General features: G+C 45.5%; 1 protein-coding gene and 1 long non-coding RNA gene across 4 annotated transcripts in view; both read left to right on the top strand.

The window, feature by feature from the left end:
* Positions 1–4,879: 4,879 nt before the first annotated feature.
* On the top strand, positions 4,880–15,425 carry LOC133230464 (uncharacterized). Its single transcript, XR_009730871.1, has 3 exons — positions 4,880–6,787; positions 7,462–7,512; positions 8,839–15,425. It is a non-coding gene; the product is annotated as an uncharacterized LOC133230464 (long non-coding RNA).
* Positions 15,426–19,603: 4,178 nt separating this feature from the next.
* LOC133230462 (zinc finger protein 549-like) overlaps positions 19,604–22,094 on the top strand; it is a 32,714-nt gene continuing 30,223 nt past the window's right edge. Inside the window, exons 1-3 of one of the 3 annotated variants that reach the window (XM_061387951.1) lie at positions 19,655–19,799; positions 19,922–20,058; positions 20,887–20,924. In XM_061387951.1, coding sequence (XP_061243935.1) covers positions 20,892–20,924 — 33 coding nt within the window. In that variant the 5' untranslated portion in view covers positions 19,655–19,799; positions 19,922–20,058; positions 20,887–20,891. Of the gene's footprint in view, positions 19,800–19,921; positions 20,059–20,886; positions 20,925–22,094 lie in introns of all 3 variants that reach the window. The other 2 variants (XM_061387948.1, XM_061387950.1) reach the window with 2 other exon arrangements.

The raw sequence follows: 22,094 nt of genomic DNA, 5'->3' as shown, positions 1-22,094 counted from the left end.
TAGCTGCCAGTTTTAGGCTCTGTACACAAAAATTCCCAACCCCTGCTGCTGCCACTGCCACTGTCTTTGGAAGAAGGAGTGCTCTCTCTCCCTCCCAGGTTCCCTGCATACTAATTGGTGAGGCCCTAGGCTTTTAGGAGAAAGCTGAGCTCCAGTAGAACCACATGGTGTCTGGAGATAAATCTGAGGCCACTGCAGACTGTACTGCCACCCAGCCTGCCTGTTCTCTCTTCCTTTCAGTGGCAACTGCAGACACTCCTGCCATTGGTCATTTTCACCTCACAGATTCTAGCTATTGCCTTATTATGAGACACTGACCTACTGTCCCAACTGCCAGGCTTCCACCTGTCTGCCCCTGTACCTGTCTTCACACAAAATACTGATCATGAAATGAGATGCCTAAACCCTAACTCTCATTTTACTTGTCCTGCTGAATCTCTTTTCCCTTAAGGATAATAATTTAAAATAATAATAATAAGACAAACCACTTGCTATAAAATGGACAAACCATTTGAACAATCTCTTTCCAAAAGGTGATTCACAAATATTCAATAAACCCTTTAAAAAATTGCTCAACACCATTAGTCATCAGGAAAATTAAAATTAAACCACAGTTAGAGATACCATTACACAACCATCAGAAAGGATAAAGGTAACAAGTTGAATACCTCCAAATGTGCTCAGGGGTGTGAAGCAGCTGAAACCCTTCTCACTTCTAATCAGAATATAAAATGGTACAACCACTTTGAAAAAAAAGTCATGCAGTTTCTCATGAAACTAAACATACATCTATTTTGACACCATAATTTCACATCTAATAATTTAACCAAAAGAAATGAAAAAGGGTGTACACAAAAATGCTTGCACTTTTGCAAAGAGCTTTATTTTTAATAAAATCTGGAAATACCTCTGGTGCCAATCCACAACAGGATAGAAAAGCAAATCACAAAGAATTCATACTGCTCAACTATCAAGGAAAGAACTCCTGATAACAGGCAACAAACAACAGGGATGAATCAAAATAACAGTTTACTAAATGGAAGATCATGGTATCTGGTCCCATCACTTCATGGGAAATAGATGGGGAAACAGTGGAAACAGTGTCAGACTTTATTTTTTGGGGCTCCAAAATCACTGCAGATGGTGACTGCAGTCATGAAATTAAAAGACGCTTACTCCTTGGAAGAAGAGTTATGACCATATAGCATGTTGAAAAGCATAGACATTACTTTGCCAACAAAGGTCTGTCTAGTCAAGGCTATGGTTTTTCCAGTGGTCACATATGGATGTGAGAGTTGGACTGTGAAGAACGCTGAGCGCCGAAGAATGGATGCTTTTGAACTGTGGTGTTGGAGAAGACTCTTGAGAGTCCCTTGGACTGCAAGGAGATCCAACCAGTCCATTCTGAATGAGATCAGCCCTGGGATTTCTTTGGAAGGAATGATGCTAAAGCTGAAACTCCAATACTTTGGCCACCTCATACGAAGAGTTGACTCACTGGAAAAGACTCTGATGCTGGGAGGGATTGGAGGCAGGAGGAGAAGGAGACGACAGAGGATGAGATGGCTGGATGGCATCACCGACTCGATGGATGTGAGTCTGAGTGAACTCCGGGAGTTGGTGATGGACAGGGAGGCCCGGCATGCTGCGATTCATGGGGTCTCAAAGAGTCGGACAAGACTGAGTGACTGAACTGAACTGAAATGGAAGAAGCCTTACATGAGTCCATACTGCATGTCCCCATTCATGTGGAAATCTAGAGCAGCTAAAACTAACTTATATTGGAGCAATTTTTGAAGAACTAGGGTGGGAGGGGTTGACTGAATCCAGAGACACAGCAGTGAGCAGATTGGGGAACTGCCAGCCATGAGGAGCCAGGATAGCCCACCCATGAGTGATCCTCCCCAAGGGCTGAACTGCTCTTTCTCTGTGCTGACCTGCCTGCTGATAGGGGAGGGGTGTGTGTGTGTGTGTGTCTGATTGACCTGGCTGAGATCAGATTCCTGAAGTCTAGACATGGGTCCTAGGAGTTTCGGGTCTCATGGCCCATGAAGTTTTTATTAGAGGATGTTGGCATGGCTCTTAAAAGAGCCTGTGGCTCTTGCCTGTATAGTCGTTCACCAAGTCTTTCATCCACTCAAGATTGCTTGCTGATTTGCTTCTTTCTTACCTTGTTTTCCCCTGCTTTCCATCTTCCTATTCTCTACTACACCTCTACATTAACATTATTAACTTCATTGCTCAATAATTTTTTAATGTTTGAAAACTTTTGTAACAGTTATGAAGAAAATTTAGCTTTCTCTACCACAACAATGGTGGATTTCATCTGTGTAGTAAAAATCTACTCATAAAACAATGACTTTAGGATGATACTTCTTACTCTTGCTTCAATTTTTTCCAGTTAAGTCTTTGAGGTAAAATGTATGTAAAATAAAATGTAGTTATTTTAAATATAGAGTATGGTAAGTTTTGACAAATATATTCACTGGGGTAAATAACAGGGTATTTAAGAAACAGATCTAGTAATGTTTCATCTTCTTAAAAATTCTCTTTTGCTCTTTTGCTGTCAGTCCCTCCACCTATCTAGCTTGATCTGATTTCTGACATTATAGTTAGTTTTTCCATTTCCATTTCATACAAATGGAAGCATACCTTAGGGTAGCCTTCTGTGTTCCTCTCTTTTGGGTCAGTATAATGATTTTTAGATCAATCTAAGTTGTTACCTAAGTCCATCATTCATTCCATTTTATTTTGTTCTGGTGACTCATTGTATGGATATACCAGAGTTTGTTTATCCATTTTCCTGGGAGGAGGGACCAACTGCCACAGGAGTCTGTGAGGAGTCCCAGCCCTGGCATCACAAAGCAGATTATAGAAAGGAAAGTTGGGAGGCCCACAATAATAACTAAATAATTAACACGACAACTTTAGAGCTTTCTTGTAACCTTGTTTTTGTGAGGTGTTTTCCTTTGCATTATTTTGTGTTTGGTTTGCACAAAAAATTCAATTTAGGAATTTCCCCTTTGATCTGGAGGTTGTTCCTGAGTGTTTAAAAATTTCCAACTGTGTGGATCACAACAAACTGTGGAAAATTCTTAAAGTGCTGGGAATACCAGACCACCTTATCTGCCTCCTGAGAAACCTGTATGCAGGTCAAGAAGCAACAGTTAGATCTGGACATGGAACAACAGACTAGCTCAAAATTGGGAAGGGAGTATGTCAAGGCTGTATATTGTCACCCTGCCTATTTAACTTATATATACAGAGTACATCATGCCAAATACGAGGTTGGATGAATCACAAGCTGGAATCAAGATGGCTGGCAGAACTATAAACAACCTCAGGTATTCAGATGACACCACTCTAAAGGCAGAAAGTAAAGAGAACTAAAGAGCCTCTTGATGAGGGTGTAAGAGGAGAGTGAAAAAGCTGGCTTAAAACTCAACATTCAAAAAACCAAGATCATGGCATCTGGTCCCATCACTTCATGGCAAATAGAAGGGGAAAAAGTGGAAGCAGTGACAGATTTTGTGTTCTTGGGCTCCAAAATCTCTGTAGAAGGTGACTGCAGCCATGAAATTAAAAGACACTTGCTTCTTGGAAGAAAAGCTATGACAAACCTAGACAGTGTATTAAAAAGAAGAGATATCACTTTGCTGACAAATGTCTGTCTAGTCAAAGCTATGGTAGTCATGTACAGATGTCAGAGTTAGACCTTAAAGAAGGCTGAGTGTGGAAGAATTGATGCTGTTGAAATACGGTGCTGGAGAAGACTCTTCAGAGTCCCTTGAACAGCAAGGAGATCAAAGCAGTCAATCCTAAAGGAAATCAATCCTGAATATTCATTGGAAGGACTGATGCTAAAGCTGAAGCTCCTGATACTTTAGCCACCTGATGGGAAGAGCCAACTCACTGGAAAAGACCCTGATGCTGGGAAAGATTAAGGGCAGGAGGTGAAGGGGGCAACAGAGAATGAGGGGCTTGGATAGCACCACCATCACCAAAAAAACAAAACAGTAGCAGTGACAGCAATAGAGGCATGGGGATTTTTGTTTACAGAGCTAACGACTGGCAGATGTGGGAGAAAAGTTCCTTCTTAACAAAGCATCTGGAAGCTTTACTCCCTGTGTCTTCTTCTGACTTCAGGGAGGTGGGAGAGCTGGGTGGCCTTCACCAAACTTTTTAAAATATCTGTTTAGCAGCATGAGCAGGATGCATGTGTGCTCAGTTGTGTCCGACTCTTTACAACCCCATGAACTGTAGCTCACCAGGCTCCTCTTTCCATGGGATTATTCCAGCAAGAATACTGAAGTGGGTTGCCATTCCCTTCTTCAGGGAATCTTCCCGACACAGGAATTGAAAAAGCATCTCCTGAGTATCCTGGGTTGCAGGCAGATTCTTTACCACTAAGCCACCTGGGAAGCTGAGAGCAGGCCAAACAACCCTGCTACATTCAAGACTGTTACTGACTAGGGTTCTTGGCCTTCTTCAACCAATAGAAATTGACTAGAGGCCAGACAAGTAATTCAGGCAAGGCTCTACCGGGGCTACCACTGTAGCAGAGTGGAGTGAGAACAAATAGCAGGTCCCCTTGCTTGCTTGCTCCCTGAATTTGTTCCTTATACGGGGTGCAGGGGACCTGGGTTCAATCCTTGGGTGGGGAAGATTCCCTGGAGAAGGGAATGGCTACCCACTCCAGTATTCTTGCCTAGAGAATTCCACGGACAGAGGAGTGTGGCAGGCTGCAGTCCATGGGGTCGCAAAGGACACGACTGAGCAACTAACACTTTCAGTTTCACTGGAAGTACCCTGCTTTTGCTACTGACTCCCTGCTTCTGTTCCAGGCTCTTCAAAAGTGGTGAATTTTCTAGGCACTCTTTTTGTCTTTTGCCGCGAATTTGTCCCAAAGGTGCATGCATGAAGTTGTTTTTAGTCCCATACTGTTTCTTTGTATTTTGCTGCTTGAAGAGAGCTGTGTCTAAGTTCAAGCATTTCAGCAAAGAGTCCCAGGTCCTAGCCTGTCTCAAGATCAGTCCTCTAAAGGAGAGGTGAAGCCTCCAGCAGGGCTATAAGAGCTAGGGATGGCATGACCTTTGGTGATGGGCTCTCTTACTCAGTGTCTTCTGGGCACTGGAAATGGAGGTTTCTCTTAAGGGGTGCAGGACTCTACCAGAGAGAAATGGTCTCCAGTCTCCAAGGACTTAGATGCTGATGGTACTCCTCCTGCTTTGGGGCGGGGACGCTTCTCTCACCAAGCTTCTCTGTCATTTTTCATTCTCCTCCTTATACACCCCTTTCCTCCCCTATCCCTGGGATCTCAGGTCAGTCTCATTTGGACAAGGTCTGGAAGGGTAACTGGATTGCAAAGACTTCACCTGCTCAGGTGGCAAACAGGAGAGGATTTGCGCCTTTCTGGAAGGATCTTTATCCCTCCCGTGTGACTGAACATGTGGGTGGTGCAAGTGGACAGCGGCTGCTTCTTCCGAGAGTCCGGACCCGGAGAAAAGGGCCCCAGGGAGGAGCACTGAGGCTGTGGAATCGGACACGGCCTCCTAGGGGCGATGAAACACCAAGAGGTGAAGACCTGAAGTTGCCATAGAGGAATCTGCAAGCAGAGCCGAGGTGAGAGACAGGGACGCGGTGTGGGTGGGGGTTGATCCAGGCCAGATGGGAAACACCGGTGAGCCGTGAGCGGAGGCGGGGAGCGAGGCTGGCTAAAGAAGTTGCCCTGAAGAGCACTGTGGCTGCCGGCCAATCCTTGGAGTGGAATAAAGAACTGCGAGAGGTTTCCTAGCTTCAGACCCCTCCGCGGCCAGGCACGCGCCCAATGCTTATGAGATACCACTGGAAAGCGTGACAGCGGCGCGCGAGTAGAGCGCGCGCGCGAGCCGAGCGCACACGAGCCATGGGCTCGCAGAAAAGATGACAAAGGGCAAACGGCGAGGCCAACGGCCCCAACGGGACTCTCCGTCGCGTCAGAGTTCCAGTACGTGCTTGCAGGTCTCTGGTACTAGATGTACCCCGGCGCTATATAGGGACTGTTCAGGACTGTGGATGCTCCGACGCCAGCAGAACTGGGTCTGCCCACCTACCCGGGGCCCGGGGTTCGCAGCCTCAGCGACTGGCCAGGCGCATCACTGCCTCTGGATCTTCCAGCTCTTTCCCTCCGGGTAGCTGGAGGGCAGTGTCAGCTCCGAGCTAGAGTCCTGGAGCCGCCCAGACCCTCCTGGAGTCGGGGACCAGGCTCACTGGGAGGGCTAGGTATAGGTGCCCGGATTGGGAGGGGGAAAGGGCCGCGTTGTCTCCTGGGTGACTGATGAAAGCAGGGGGCAGGGGAGGCTGCCGCAGAGCAAGTGCTGAGGCGTTGAGAGACACTGGACAGAGCAGCACCGGGCGAGAGCCCCCGATCCCCAGCCTCCTCATTGCAGTCAACCGCCACAGAAAACCCCAGTTTATGTCAACGTCCCACACACCGCCCCCAAGCTTGCCCCCCACCCACAAGCAGGTAGCTTGGGGCTCAGGACACCACCAACCTCTAGGAACCTCTGTATGTATATGTATGTTAGTCACTCAGTCATGTCTGACTCTGCCACCCTGTGGACCAGTAGCCAGCCAGGCTCCTTTCCATGGAATTCTCCAGGCAAGAATACTTGAGTGGGTAGCCATTTCCTTCTCCGGGAGTCTTCCCCACCCAGGGATCGAACCTGAGTCTCCTGTGGATTCTTTACAGTCTTTCCCCACCAGGGAAGCCCTAGGAACCTCTGCAGTGCCTCTCCAAACCCTGAAGGTGAGCACCTATGTGGCCACCCTGGAAAGGTGCCAGCCTAGAGTAGCACCAGCTGGGCTGGGATGGTTTCTGAGGTAGCAACCAGGTATTCTGACCTGCCGGGATGCCACACTCCACACCAGCCCTCCCTGGAGGGCAGGGTCTCTTATTTTTACAAATTGGATAACACTATTTAAATCCTAGAACTTTCTTCAGCTCACATAGATGGCAGTAACCCTGGTAGGACTTCACACAAGCTGACTAATTCTATAGATCATAATACCAACCATCAGACTAGCATGCCTCCTTGTCATGTACATGTCATGTATTACTTTTCACTTTTTAAAATACTTTTCTGAGACTTATTTATTTTTGGTTGGACTGTGAGGCATGTGGGATCTTAATTTGCTGACCAGGGATTGAACCTGTACACCCTGCATTGGAAGGCAGAGTTGTAACCACTGGACTGCTGGGGATATCCATATATTATTTTTTAAGTAGTCCTTTGGATGCTTAGCACTATGATTCACCTGTAACAAGTACATGCACTGCCCACTAGGAGGTCAGATTTGGTTCAACTTGTGAGTGAACCATTGGCTACACTGGGCCTCAGTCTCCTCAGATGATGTAGTGAGGGACTACTAATTGTCAGTGCCTCCCCATGGCAAATTATTTCTTCTAATTGACTCTTGCAGGAAATCATGCAGCTGTCTGGGAGTTATCTTCTTCCAGGAGATGCACATTAGGTAGGTACAGGATCTACTTGTCTTAAAAACCCTTATGTCCCAAGGGCACCAATATTTCTTACAATAATTCCATAGACTAGGTTTCAGAGTCTTTGTCAAAATTGGCAACTTACCAATATTAACTTTTCCAGGGCACAAGGATGGTATATGTCTCCATATATTTAGGTCTTTTTTCTTTCCTCTCAGCAACATTTTGTACTAGGGGCTCACACCAAGGCCGTTGGGCCAATTCAACACATAGCCTGTTTTGATAAGAGCTAAGGATCGTGTCAAAATTTTAAAGAGTTTTAATACACACAGAGAGGAGATTATGTGACAGAGAACATGTGATCCATGAAGCCTATAATATTTACTATCTGGACTTTTAAGAAAAAGTTTGCAACCACTGTTTCATAGTTTTCTGTCTATAGCTCTTCCACGGTTGTTGTTTAGCCACTCAGTCGTGTCTGACTCTGCAACCCCATGGACTGTAGCCCACCAGGCTCCTCCGTCCATGGGGATTCTCCAGGCCAGAATACTGGAGTGGGTTGCCATGCCCTTCTCCAGGGGGATCTTCCCAACCCAGGGATGGAACCCCAGTCTCCCACATTGCAGGCAGATTCTTTATTGTCTGAGCCAGACATGTATATGATCTTGTATACTGAGACCTTGCTAAAATCACCTCACTTTTGTAGTTTCTTTGTGGATTTCTTAGGATTTTCTACATACCCAACAATGTTTACTATGAATGAAGCTAGTTTCACTCATGCTTTAATCTCCATGCCTTTTATTTTTCTTTCTTACCTTCACATTTGCAGAGGCCAACAGCTGTCAGCATAGTACCTTCAGGCATTTTTTTTTTTTCTAATTAAGACATGCAGCCGACTCTGTGAGTGATCTTCTCCCAGGTACTTGGACAGGAGACACACATCAGGTAGCTATGGGGTGTAGCGCAGGATCATTGCAGGCAGTTTCTTTACCATCTGAGCCACCAGGGAAGCCTGGATATATATGAATACATATAACTGATTCACATTGTTGTACAGCAGAAACCAACACAACCTTGTAAAGCAATTATAGTCCAATTTTTAAAAAAAAGAGCAAAAACACCTGAGCTGAGAACCAATTAACAAGAACAATTTATGTATAACATTATATCTGGGAAAGAAAGATAACAACCCATTGAAGCCAATGGGTAAGAGGAAAGGGGGACAGTTGTAAGTAGCAATGGCTGTCCTGTCAGTTCCAAGACTAGAGGAAAACTGACCTAGAGCTTAAGTCTTCCAGGCTAACAGTTGAAACCAGTATTGCATAGTTGATACATACAGATCTGTCTCTTCTTTCTAGAGTGGAACTTCTCAAGCCAGTGTGCTGACTTGTAACAAGTACACCTGGATCCACAAACCTTTGATATAGACACAGACATCACCCTGAGATGTCTGGCCTCTAGCTGGTTCTCGGAGAACACAGAATAGGTTATGTTTGTTTGACATAACTAGAAGGACTGAGACTGTTCCCGGCAAAGCAAGATCCATTTATGGGGAACAGAGTTCACCTGCCATTCTAGAGGAAACTTTCACTTCCTAGTTGCTGAGATCCTAGTTCTTGCACGAGAAGAAATGGCTTTGTCCACCACACTTCTGTTCCCAGAGATCCCTGGGTAGGTGATTAAGATGCCCCATAGGCAAGACGACTGCTTGCTGGATCCACCAAAGAGGCACATTTGATCTGGTCAAAGGTAGGTGAAAAAAAGGCCTGAAACTGGTATCTTCTCAGTGATTTCAGCTCCTACAAAGTCAAAGAGGGTACCCTGGCTGGATAGACCCCTGGTATTCTGACTGAGGGCAAGACTAGAGGTGTCTTTCTGAAGGTGTATGATGTTGTCCCATCTGATTGCAACAGATATGCTCTGGTCAGGAGTATACCACCCTCTCCCCCCACATGCCGCCACAGCTCTGAATGATGATGGAACTAGAAGTGTGTCCAAATGCAGGTGTGGTGCTGTCTCCTCCCATTGCACCACCTATACCCTGGACTCATGCACCCCAGATGCTCTGACTGTATTCATGGACAGTGGTTTCTTCAGCTACAGATGTGGCACCAGCCCCTCACATTGCAATGGATATTTCGTGGCCATTGGCCCTGAGGTATCTGACAGAAGGCGTGAAGAGAAGTACCTCTGGGTACGTGTTTCCTCTCAGTGGTGCAGGCTTCTCCAGGAGTAACAGGTTTGCTCTAGCCCTATGGGTCTGAAGCACTCTGACCAGACACAGTAAGAGAAGGCTGACTGCATCACAGTTACTGTTCTGGCCTCTTCCGTTGCAACGCCTGTGTTCTCATTGTAGGGAAATGTAGGGCCTCCAAATACAGGCAAGGTGCTGACCCCACCCACTGCAACTGATGTACTTTGGCTGCATGGTTTCTGGGTGATTTGAACGCAGGAAGGAGGCTGATACATGCTCCTTCTCAGTGATGCTATCTCCTCTAACAAGAACAGGGGTGCTTTGGCTGGGTGAGTCCCAGGTGGTCTGACTTTAGGCAAAAAAGAAAAGTGTCACCCAGGAAAGTTTTGGTTTTAGTAGTGCTGGCCTCTCTAATTGGAACAGAGGTGTTATAGGCTGGCAAAACCCTGTTGTTCAGGTCCTAAGCCTTCCCCCAACAAGAGTGGTGGTGCTCAGCTCTGTCCTAAAGCTGAGTGCTTCAGACATGGAGCTGGGGCCTGGGGCAAACACAATGACCCCTGAGCTGTCATTACCCGAAGGAGCTGTATGTGCCATGAATAGATTTGAGTCTGGAGTGGTGTTAACTAAAGGTGAGCTGTGCCTGGTGCTGGGCATCCTGCTGATGGCTTGGGGCAAGAAGTAGCAGGTGGGCAAATGGGGAAAAACACGAGATGTACCAACAAAGGCTGGCTGGGTGTTGACAGTGATGCCAAAGATGAACATAGGGATGTCATATATGCAAAAACTGAGTTAAGTCCCCATGGGGTACTTGGGCTGCAGTAGAGGTTAAGTTTTGAACTTGTAATGGGATTTCTATGTTTCCTAAAAGGGAAGTGATATCAAAACTGTTCAGGGGGCAGTCTGTCAGGAGGAGCCTGGAAAGGGGGCATTGTAGCCATACCAATTTAATCAGAGTCAAAGGTGGGCTTGGATGCCCAGTTGGCTGACTCCTTGTCTGCTGAAAGAGCAACTGCAAAAGCAGTGATGGATAGGCTAGTAAAGTCAGAGCCAATGGGGAGAGGGACTCCCTGCTGTAGCCTGTCAGGGACTTCAGATGTGAACGAGGTGACTCCTGAGCTAAAGGAAAGGTTCAAAGTTGGGGACAGGGGTCCTGGCGGAAATGCAGGTGGACTGGTAGAGGCTAGAACCTGTTCCACACTGGGTTGGGCCTGGTCAAATGGGAGGGAGCTGACACTGGATCCTGGGGGCAACCAGGAGATAAAAGCCTGGAAGAGGAGAGCTGTGTCCTTGTTGGTTATACAATCCCAGAGCAGGCTGAGTTTGCAGACTGGCTGACTCCAGCAGAGGAAGTGATGAAGCAATGAGTGGCTGGCCAGTGGAGTGAGGGAGGAACATGGTCAACTGGGTGACAGCTAGTCTGGAACAGGAGTTGGCAAGGGGAAGGGCAGAACCATGCTAAGAACGTTACCCTTGGAAAGCACTGTGCTTGCTGTCTGATCCTGGGGGTGCAGGACTCAGTTTGGAGCTGCCTGCTAGATACTTGCCCTACCAAGCCAAACCATGCATTGTTTGCCTTGATGCTGTGACACAGCATTGAAATGGGTAACTGAGTGGGGTCATGCCAGCAGAGGATGGGGAAAAGGTGCCAGAGGGCAAAGGGCAGGACCCAGTGGCCCTTCCCTTGTCCCTTTGAGATTCCCATTCCTGGTTGCAGTTGTTTGGGACCAGATGCCCTCTGTGCTAAGTGGGAACTGCTCAGGACTACTGATGCTTGATGCCAGTAGAACGGGGACCACCAGGGCATGGGGTCTTCAGCCTCCTCAGCACTTGACCTGGGACAGTAGTCACTGCCTCTGGGTCTGCTGGCCTTTTCTCTGTGAATCATAGGAAGGCAGAGCCTGTGTAGAGCCAAGTGCTGGAGCAACCTGGATCTTGCAAAAGTGGGGCCTGGCTTACTTGAGGTCAGTGTAAGAGATACAGTGATGGACAAGACAGGGGTGGGCTCTGTTTCCTGCGGATACTGCAGGACCCAGGTGGCCCAGGATGGCTGTAGCAGGGCACGTGCTAAGTTGGGGAAGGAGTGACCAAGCAGCATGGGGTGCAATAAACTCCAGTCTCTACCTTTCAGTTGGCCACCACTAACCACACAGTTTACCTCCACACCCTCCCAGTCTCATGCTAGTAGCTCAGGGCTACCAGATATCACCCCTTTCTGGGACCTCTCTAGATGTGCCACCTCCATGGTCACCCTGGAAAGCTACAAGTCCCTAGCATCCCCAGCTGGGGAGTTTTCTGAGCTGGGGCTATAGCACCCAGACCTGACCTGACCAGATGCTACACCCCACAACATCCTTTCCAGGTAGTCAGGTTCTCAATTCTTTTTGTACAGTTTACAAATTAAAACAGCATTTAACCCTTAGAACCTTCCTCAGGTCACACGCATGGTAGCAGAGAAGCCAGGATTTGAACTCTGTCTGATTCCAGAGAGACGGTGGTGCCTCATCTTCATGTAGGCATCATGAGTGACCATTTTTATAGTCTTCAGGGGACTCAGCACCATGGCACACCTCTGATGAGCACATGCAATGCACAGTAGGAGGTCTGAATTGGTTCAACTCATAAGACACCCACTGGCCACCTCTTCTCTGCTCTTCTCAGATGTAGGACAGAGATCAACAATTGTCAGCATAATCCCATCAGGCCTTGTCTTCTGTTTGAGTCCTTTGGCCAACCACATAGTTATCTGTGAGCGATCTTCTCTCACATGCAAGGACAAGATGCACAGCAGTTTAAAAGTTTTATGTTTCAAGGCATAATCTCTTGAAATTTGTGATAACTCCACGGCCCTGCTTTGCTCTGGGACAAAGGAAATCCTTCCAATTGCTACTTTCCTGAGAGATTTTTTTTTTTTTTTTGCAAGGGATGTTAAACTTTGTCAGTCACTTCACACATATTTGAGATATTCACTTGGCTTTTCTCCTTTATTCTCTTAAGATGGTAAATTACACTGATTTTAAATACTAAACTAACCTTGCATTCCTGCTACAAATTTCATTTGGCCATGGTAGATCATCTTTTCATTTTTGGTTACATTTGATTTCCAAAAATGTTAAAAGACTTTTTATATCTATGTTCATAATGTACATTAATCTGTATGTTTTGTTACTGTGTTTTAGTATTAGTCTAATGCTAACCTCATTGAGTTAGGAAAAGCTGCCCCTTTCCCTATTTTCTGAGAGTTTATGTAACACTGGTAAAATATCTTCCTTATATATTTGATGAAATTCACCAGGAAAATTATCTGGACCTGTAAGTTTCTTCCTGGAAGAATAATCACTTGTTATGCTTTTAATCCTCTAGATCGGTAGCTATGCCCCCCCTTTTCTTCCTTGATGTTGGTAATTTGAATTTTCTTTTTATATCTTGATCAATTTTAGTAAATATTTATAAATTTTATTAATCTTCAAAAAAATCCAGCTTTTGCTTGTTAATTTTCTCTAGGTTTTCTTCTACTTTTATATTTGTTATTTCTTTATTTCTACTTTGGATTTAACTTGATTTTCTGTTTTTAAAATGGAAAATTAAATAATTGTTTTTAGATCTTATTTTTAATATAAATACTTAAAGTTTCAACATTCCCAGGACTTTTCTGGTGGTCCAGCAGTTAAGACTCTGCATTTCCAATGCAGGGGGTGCAGGTTCCCTGTTTTGGGGAACTGAGATCCCACAGGCTGCATGGGTGGCCAAAAAAAAAAAAGCTGCAACATTCCCTTAAGCACTGCTCTAGCCACACTCCACAAATTTTGATATGCTGTTTTAAATTATCATTCATTTCTAATTTCCTAATTTTCCTTGTTATTTCTTTGATCCATTGGTTATGTAAAAGCATATCTTGCTTGATTTATAAAGGATTTTCTGGATATGTTAGCTTTCGGTTTCTACTTTCATTCCATTGTATGTATTCTGTCTTTTGAAATTTGCTGACTTATTTTTTCACCCACCTTTGTGAACATTCTATCTTTACTTGAAAAAGAATGTATGTTCAGGTAATGTTGATGAATTGTTTATATAAGCCATTAAGTCAAGATAAAATTTTTGTACTTTTTTTTTGTCCACTTTTTTTTTTTTTTTGGAGAAGCAGCAGAACAGATCTTTATTCAACACTGTTAGCACGAGGCCAATCCTGGAGCCCCCTTGTGTTGGAAATTTCAATAATCCTTTAGTGCTCAATGGAAATCTTACTCCAAGAGCAAATTGTCCACTTGTTATAACTGTTCATGAGAAAGAAATGTTAGCATCTCCAATTATGGTTGTAATTTGTATATCATCCTTTGGTTTGGCCAGTTCTTGCCTTATTATATTTTGAAGCTCTGCTATTAAGTTCATAAATATTTAAGATATTTATATCTTCCTTATTAAGATATAAACAGCTATAAAAATACATTTTGTAAACTGGAGAGTTTGTAAAATGCTATAAAAATACATTTTTATATGCATCAGAATTCATGGACAGAAACTTTCACAGTAGCATCATTATGATTACTGGTAACTGAAAGCAATACAAAGGTGCATCAGCAGTAGAATGGATAGTTATTTGCTTGCTCAACAGCAGTGAAAATGGATGATACACAGATACATGGAATAACATGGACAAAGCTTACAAGCATTTATTTTGAAGAAGATATAGGGCCAAACAGAGGACATAATACATGATTCCAGTCATACAATGATCAAAAACAGCTACAACCAAATTCTATTTTGGGGACTCATAAACTGTAGGAAAAACTATTCAAAAGTCAGATAATACTGACTTTTAAGATTAGGATATTGGCTTCCTCTTGGTGTTGGGGGAGGACCCCATGGTGACTTGGATGGACCACTCAGGACAGTGAAGCTCAGTTGCTTTAGTTGTGTCCAACTCTTTGTGACCCTGTGGACTGCAGCCCACCAGGCTCCTTTGTCCATGGGATTCTCCGGGCAAGAATATTGGAGTGGGTTGCCATGCCCTCCTCCAGGGGATCTTCCTGACCTGGGGATCGAACCCACAACTCTTGCTTCTCCTGCATTGCAGGCAGATTCTTTACCCACTGAATCACCTGGGAAGCCCAGTCAGGACAATGGGTACTGCTGATATTCTTTTATATTGCCTTTAGTGCTAGTTAGTTACATAGGTGTCAACTTCAGAAAGATTCATTAAAATCTAAATATTTTAAAATTTCCTATGTGCATGTCACATTTCCCTAGGTTATGGGTGAAACTGTGTTTCTCCAAAATTCATATGTTGAAGCTCTAACCCCTAGTGTCTCAGAATGTTTGGAGATATGTTTGGAGATAGGGCTTTTAAAGAGATAATTAAGGTAAAATGAGGTCATATGGGTGGGCCCTAATCCAATATGACTGGCGTCCTTATAAGAAGAGGAGATTGGGACACAGACAACACGGACTGAAGGACAACCATGTGAGGACACAGCAAGCCAAGGAGAGAGGCCAATCTGCCAATAGCTTAATATTGGACTTCCAGGCTCCAGAACTGTGAGAAAATAAATTTGTGTTGGTTAAACCACCCAATCTGTGGTACTTTATCATAGCAGCTCTAGCAAACTAATGCACAGACAGTAAGTCCCCTACATATGAACCTTCAAGTTGCAAACTTTCAAAGACGCGAATGTGCATGCCAGCCTCTTATGCCAACTGTTGTACAGAAACTACTGTACTTCTCAAGGTACTGTAAGATTAAAAATGTTTCCTTTATTTTTTGTGCTTGTTTATTTTTTATGTACGTATTTGTGTGAAAAGTATTATAAACCTATTACAGTATAGTACTATCTAGCCGATTGTGTTAGTTAGGTACGTAGGCTAACTTTGTTGGATTTATGAACAAATTAGACTTATCAATGAGCTCTTGGAATAGAACTCATTCATATGTAGAAGACTTTAAGGGAAAGATTGGTATGAATATAAATGTGGTTCTTAACCTTAAATGCAACCACTCTATGAAAACAAATAAAAGATGTAAATTTTAATGCAGCTTAAAAAATACCTGACTTAATGCAATGAAAACAGGGAGAAAAATAGTTGTGTGAATGAAATATTGATTAAAAAACAAAAGGTTGTATAAGATCTGGTGAGAACAGTTGCTGGGGGCTGAGTGCTGAATGGAGATTGCAGAGACCTACAGTGTGCAATTCATTTGAATCCTGACCAGCCAGTGGGGAGAGACCTCCTCTCTGAACACCCTGAGCATTCCATGGAGACCCCAGAGAGACCACTTAGAAGTAACACTGTGCCTTAGCATGCATGCCCTTTCTCCAGAGGGCCAGCAGCTGACAGTTGCTGGTAGAAGGGTTCTGAGTGACTAGCTGCAGGCACATCAGACCCACAGAAGACTTTAAGGTTCTTTTCAACTTTCCCTATCAGTTCTTGTGGATAACCTGCTAGTAGGGGTACCGACAGGCCCCTGAGAGGGCGCTGAGCCCTCTCAAGGGTGCCCTCCCAGGATAGGGCGCCATCCCAAGTCCCTGGCTCCTCTGGGCACCAGGCCTAACTCGCCCAGTGCTAGTCTCCATAGCTGAGCTCCCAGCACTCCCTCAAGAGCTGCGTCCTGAGACTAAATCTTGACCTTTGGCTCCAGAGGTTGAGTCTCCACATCTCCCTTAACAGGCCAAATGCTCCAGGCTAGCTCCTAGACCGAATCCCGACCTTGACCAGCGGCTGCCAGGAGGCGACTGAGGAGCGGCCAGCCGGCCAGAGACAGCCATCCCGCCTCGTGACTTTTCCAACAGGTTCTAGCAGTGAATTTCGATCTAAGACTCCAGAGAAAAGCAGAAAAGTATTAGAAAGGGACTTCCGACGCCCAGGCCCAAGCAGGGTCAGGTCAGAGCGGCGGAAGACCTTCCCGGGGGACCCGTGACAGCCTGGCCAGTCCCTGCCAGTAGAGGGCGCCCCCGAGCGCGTATCGAGCGGCCCCTTCGCCCTCACACCTGTCCGCACAACCTCGGGAAACCTGGCCAGGACCGCAGGGCGCAGCCGCAGTGAGGTGATGCGACGTCCCTGCCAGGCTCCTGGACGTGGAGATGGGGACCACAACGGAACACGAAACCAGTAGGCCAGACCCGGATCCATCTGAGCGCTGAGACCCGAAAGGCGTCCCAACCAGCCTCCCCCACTCTCTCAAACCGCGTTCCCCACCCCTTGGAGGTCGGAGAACACCCGCCATTCATAGGACCTCCTGTTTCATGGCTTTGGCAGAGCGGTCCAGCGGATTTAAGCCACCGTCGCAAAACCCCAACCACGGCTAACCTCACCGCTTCTGGGCAGCCATGGTGCATACTGGTAATGACACGAGGCAGCTTTTAAAAGGAGGAGGCGGCTTGTGGCGCACAAGGTGTCCGTAAGGAGATTTTGGGAGTTAAATAGAGGTAGCTTTAGGTTGACCAAGATAAATGGAGAAACGCGAACTGCAAATCAGCATTCAAAGTATAACTTTATTTTTACTAAGAAAAACAATGTGTATAGGAATGTATCTGAACGTACATACACATGCATAGAGCAAGACTTACATGTGAAGATTCCGTTCTAAAAGGACAATAGAAACTTGCAAACATTGCTCCAGAAGCTAAAATTATCAGACTTTTCACTTTGTATTTTAGAAATGTGTATAGGGTTGACATTTTATATGTTAAAGTATTAGGAAAAATAACATTCATAAACGCATTTTGCAACCTCAGTTCAAAACTCCTGTGCCTTTAGAAGTGATTCCTGTTAGTAGCAAAAAACAAACAAAAACCGCATGATTCTCATTCATAGGAATCACAGCAGAAGGACACAATGTTATTAAACTTGCATGAAATTACCCAAAGCCCCTTTAAGGCAGATTTTTGGACTTTAACCCTAGAATGTCTGATTCAGTAGGTCTAGGTTCAAATAACTGAGAGTTTGCACTTCCTTAAGTATTCTCATGTGGGACTTCCCTTGTGGCTCATTGGTAAAGAATCTGCCTGCCAGTGCAGGAGACACAGGTTTGATCCCTGGTCTGGGAAGATCCAACAAGCCTCAGAGCAAGTAAGCTCCTCCATCACAACTACTGAGCTTGTGCTCTAGAGCCCAGGGAATCACAACTACTGAAGCCTGAGTGTCCTAGTGCCTGTTTGAAGCAACAAAAGAAGCCACCTCAATGAGAAGCCTGTGCACTTCAATAAGGAGTAGCCCCTGCTCTCCACAACTAGAGGAAAAACTCAAGAAGCAGTGAAGATCCAGCACAGCCCAAAACTATTAAATAAATAAAATAATAATTTTAAAAATCCGTAAAAAAAAGCGTTATCATGTGATGCTCTTGCTGCTGGTTCACAGATCAAACTCAGAGAAGCGGTGTTCTAGGAAAGGCAATGCTGCCTCATGCCCCAGACAACAGGGCTGGAAGTTTGCAGACTCCACAGGGTAGATCCCAGTGTTCTCACTGACATCCCTGGAGGTCTCAGCAGTGAGCAAAACAGAGAAATGTCCCTCTGGAGGTCCTAGTCCCTCCACTGCTAAGGAATCCAGTGAGGAAGCCCCAGGATGCAGGTAACCACAAACCCCCACCAGGCTCCACCCACTGAAGCCCCCAAAACATTTGTTTCTTCTGCCTGGAACTGCCTGAAACAATAAACCCAACAGGACTCATTCCTCACCTCCTTCAAGTGTTTACTCAGTTATCTTCTTACTAAGGAGATCTCCCTTACTGCACAAATCTGCATAAAAACAAAACCCTGAGTTGTTAAAAACCAAATTTAAAAAATCCCCGTTGGTGTCAAAAGGTCCTATTCCTAAAAACTAGCAGGTGGAGGAGGTGGGAGAGGGGTGTGGCCAGGCTGGTGGCTTCAGTCCTGCTCCTCCTTGTGGTAATGTTACAGACTACCTCCCTACTTCTCAGCACATAAACACTCCTCTCCATTCTGCCTACTACATTCTACTTATATAATTTAGTATTTCTTCTCTGTCTTTTAAAAAAAATTATGTATTTGTTTAGCTGTGTCTGGTCTTAGTTGCAGCATGTGCAATCTTAGCAGAGCTCAGGTTTCTCTAGTTGTGGCACATGGGTTGCAGAGTGTGTGGGCCTGAGGCATGTGGGATCTTAGTTCCCCAACCAGGAATCAAACCCATGTCCACCACATTGGAAAGTGGATTCTTAACCACTGGATCCCCAGGGAAGTCCTCAAGTACTTCTTTCCTGTTGTCTGTCTGTCTTCCTTGAATATAATATAAGCTCCGTTGAAGGCAAGAGTTTTTGTCTCAATTGTTTCATGATGTCTTCCATGCACCTACAATACATCTTCAGTGAACATTTGTTAGATCAGTGAATAAACATAACACTATAGATCCCTGTTCACTTTCACTATTCTGGTAACTCTACATGTTCTCTTTACAATATTTTCAAGAATGAAAAAGAATCACTTTTGGAAATACCATCCTCAGTGTGGCTACTTCTTTGAAGGGCCTCCAAACATCCCCTTGCATTTGACTTGATCTGGCTTTTTTCCCTTTAGTTCCTGACAGAACATACTGAAATGCACAGAACTGATTAACACTTTAGGCTACATGCATTTGAAGAGCAACAAGTTAAGTTTATTAGCTTCCAGCTACGTGTGGAAGCACTCTGAGTCTCAGTGACACCATGGAATGATCATTTGGATTTGCAATCTTTGGAGCATCGGAAAAAACGCTTAGCCTCTAAGAGTATGCTGACCTCGATGAACTGTGAAATAATCTTTATCAACACTTTGGTGATCGACTGCAGACAACACTGCTCACAAATCCATGTGCCTTTCTTTTGAGACAAAGCAAAGCGCCTTTTCCACCGCCTCGAATGGATGGGACACACGGTCTTCGCTGCGTGCGGAGAGGTGACTATATTACCCAGAGTGCTCTGTGCTGAACAGCGGCAGTGCTGACCCAATGAAGGCGCGGGAGAGGGGAGAGCCATGTTTGGCAAAAGATAGGGGCGGGACTTCCGGTCTCTCTTTGTGGCGGTCGTTTTGGCTGGCTTGGGGTAGGTTCACCAGCTCCATAGCTCCTGATCGCTGAGTCGGGTCTGAGGCAACCAGATACTGAAAGGTCGAGAAAAACTGTTGTCCTTAATGCACAGAGGTGAATCTAAGGCTTGGAGTGGGGGCCACCTGGGAGGACCTCACGTTAGGGCTGGGCTGGAAGGGGTGAGGTTGGAGTTCTCACACTGGTCACCTGTCATAACCGTCCCTGTTCACCCACAGGCTCAGATCACAGAGGCCTCACTGATGGACCTGGCATGAGTTGGTGCTGAGATCTTCAGGCCCTCACTTGAACCACTCCCACTTTTGAATCCTAAAGCCCCACATATGGGGAGCACGGTCGAATTACCACAGCCTAGGTCAGAGGGTCCAGTACCTGCAGGGGTGTGAGAAGGGAGGGCCCATTTCCGAAAGTCAGTGTGATGAGATGTGGGAGTGTTACAAGCAGAGAGATTGCGTATGCAAAAACCTGGAGGAGCTTCTGGTCCAGGACTATTGGGGAAACCTGGGCTTCATGTCCTGTCTGTACAGAACAGAGTGTGACTGGGGAGTGGACCTTGGAATGGCAGGTGGAGGAGGTGTACTTGGGTTCTTATGGTGCTTGGAACCATGGAGGGTTGTGAACAGAGAAGGAACACAGTTTGAGTTAGAGTTTTTAAAGTTTTCTCCCAACTGGAAAAGGGGTGATGAGGACAGTGAGTCATCTGAAGGTTGAGCCCTTCTCCAAAGTCACACAGTTGGTAAGAGGTATTACTGAAGACTAGGATACAGAAGTTAACAATAAGGCTTTCCTGGTGGCTCAGTGGTAAACAATCCACCTGCCAATGCAGGAGACCACAGGTTCAATCCCTGATCCAGGAAGTTACCACATGCCTCAGAGCAACTAAGCCCATTTGCTGCAACTTTTTGAGCCTGTGCTTTGGAGCCCCTGTTCTGCAACAAGAGAAGCCACCACAATGAGAAACCCTTGCTCTGCAATGAAGAGTAGCCCCTGCTCTCTGCAACTAGAGAAAAGTCCACACAGCAGGAAGACCCAGCACAGCCAAAAATAAATAGAATTTTAGAAAAGAAGTTAACAGTAAGCCCAGGTCACTTGGCCCCAGAACTAGGCAAGGGTACAATGGAGGTTTGAGCCCATGGAGCCCTTCCATGGTGATTTGCTTCTCACAGCCTCCCTCTTCCCACAGGTTCCATGGCCACAGAAGTGCTTAAGGACCCTAGCGAGGTGAGTGGGATCTCACCAGTCCCAACTTCCTCACACAAAACACACAGGTTCTCTGAGACTGTGATGCTCTAGGGTGCAGACTGTCACTCTCCTAGCCCTTTGGCCTGGGGACTCTTGAGAAACCCCAAGCCCTAGGTCATTGTTTATGTGAAATAGTTTCTATGTCTGGCAACCAAGGGAATGAGGTGGGGCAGGTTATTCCAGGCACAAGTAGCAGTATGTCCAAATTCTTGAAGGTAACGTTGAGCTGGGAGTGTTCAAAGAACCACATTTCTCTTTCCTCTGGTGATCAGGAAAGAAACATTCAGACCTGAAATGGCAGCCTGAGAAGTTGAATGTTTTCCTGGAGAGGATAGGAGCAATGATATAGGAACAAGGAGGTTATGTGACTCAGGTCTTAGAAGGCTCTATCAGACTGCAGAGTGAAGAACAGATTTAGGGGAGTGAGGGAGGAAGAAGGAAGACCAGGGATGATGTTACTATAGTAGTCCAGATGAGTATTGGTGGTAACTGGACAGTCTGGTGGCCATGAAAGTAGGAGAAGTGGTTGGATTCTGGATCTGTTTTTTTTTTTTTTTTTTTAGTATATGAGTGAGTGAGTGAGAGGGATGTGTTAGTCACTCATTTGTGTTCGACTCTTCGACCCCATGGACCATATAGCCACCCCACCCCACCCCCCAGGCTCCTCTGTCCATAGAATTCTTCAGGCAAGAATACTGAAGTGAGTAGCCATTCCCTTCTCCAGGGCATCTTCCTGACCCAGAGACTGAAGCCAGGTCTCCTGCATTGCAGGCAGATTCTTTACTCTCTGAGCAACCAGGGAAGCCTCTTTAATGTATGACTGACTGGATGTTCTAATGTTAAAGATGAGAGAGAAAAAGGTAGGAGTTGGGGATTACTCTGAGGTTTTGGAAGGAAGAAAAAGAAAGCTGGCAGTAATTTTCAATGGGAATATCAGGAGTTTTTTGCTTTATTTTTTGGTGGGAGGCAAGCCATGTTAAGAATCTGAGATGTTTCAGAAAATACTGCTTGAAGGTATTAAACTGGCAGTTGGACATAAATATCTGAAACTCTGGGGAATGATTCAAGGTGGAGACATCAAAATGGTGGTGGTTACTCTGTGTATCCAAGATGAGGTGGAGATGTGGGTCACATCTGAGAGGAGGTTAT

The sequence above is a fragment of the Bos javanicus genome, chromosome 18, assembly GCF_032452875.1.
Source record: "Bos javanicus breed banteng chromosome 18, ARS-OSU_banteng_1.0, whole genome shotgun sequence".
In the NCBI taxonomy this organism is placed as follows: domain Eukaryota; kingdom Metazoa; phylum Chordata; class Mammalia; order Artiodactyla; family Bovidae; genus Bos; species Bos javanicus.
This window is presented reverse-complemented; position numbering and strand designations above follow the sequence as displayed.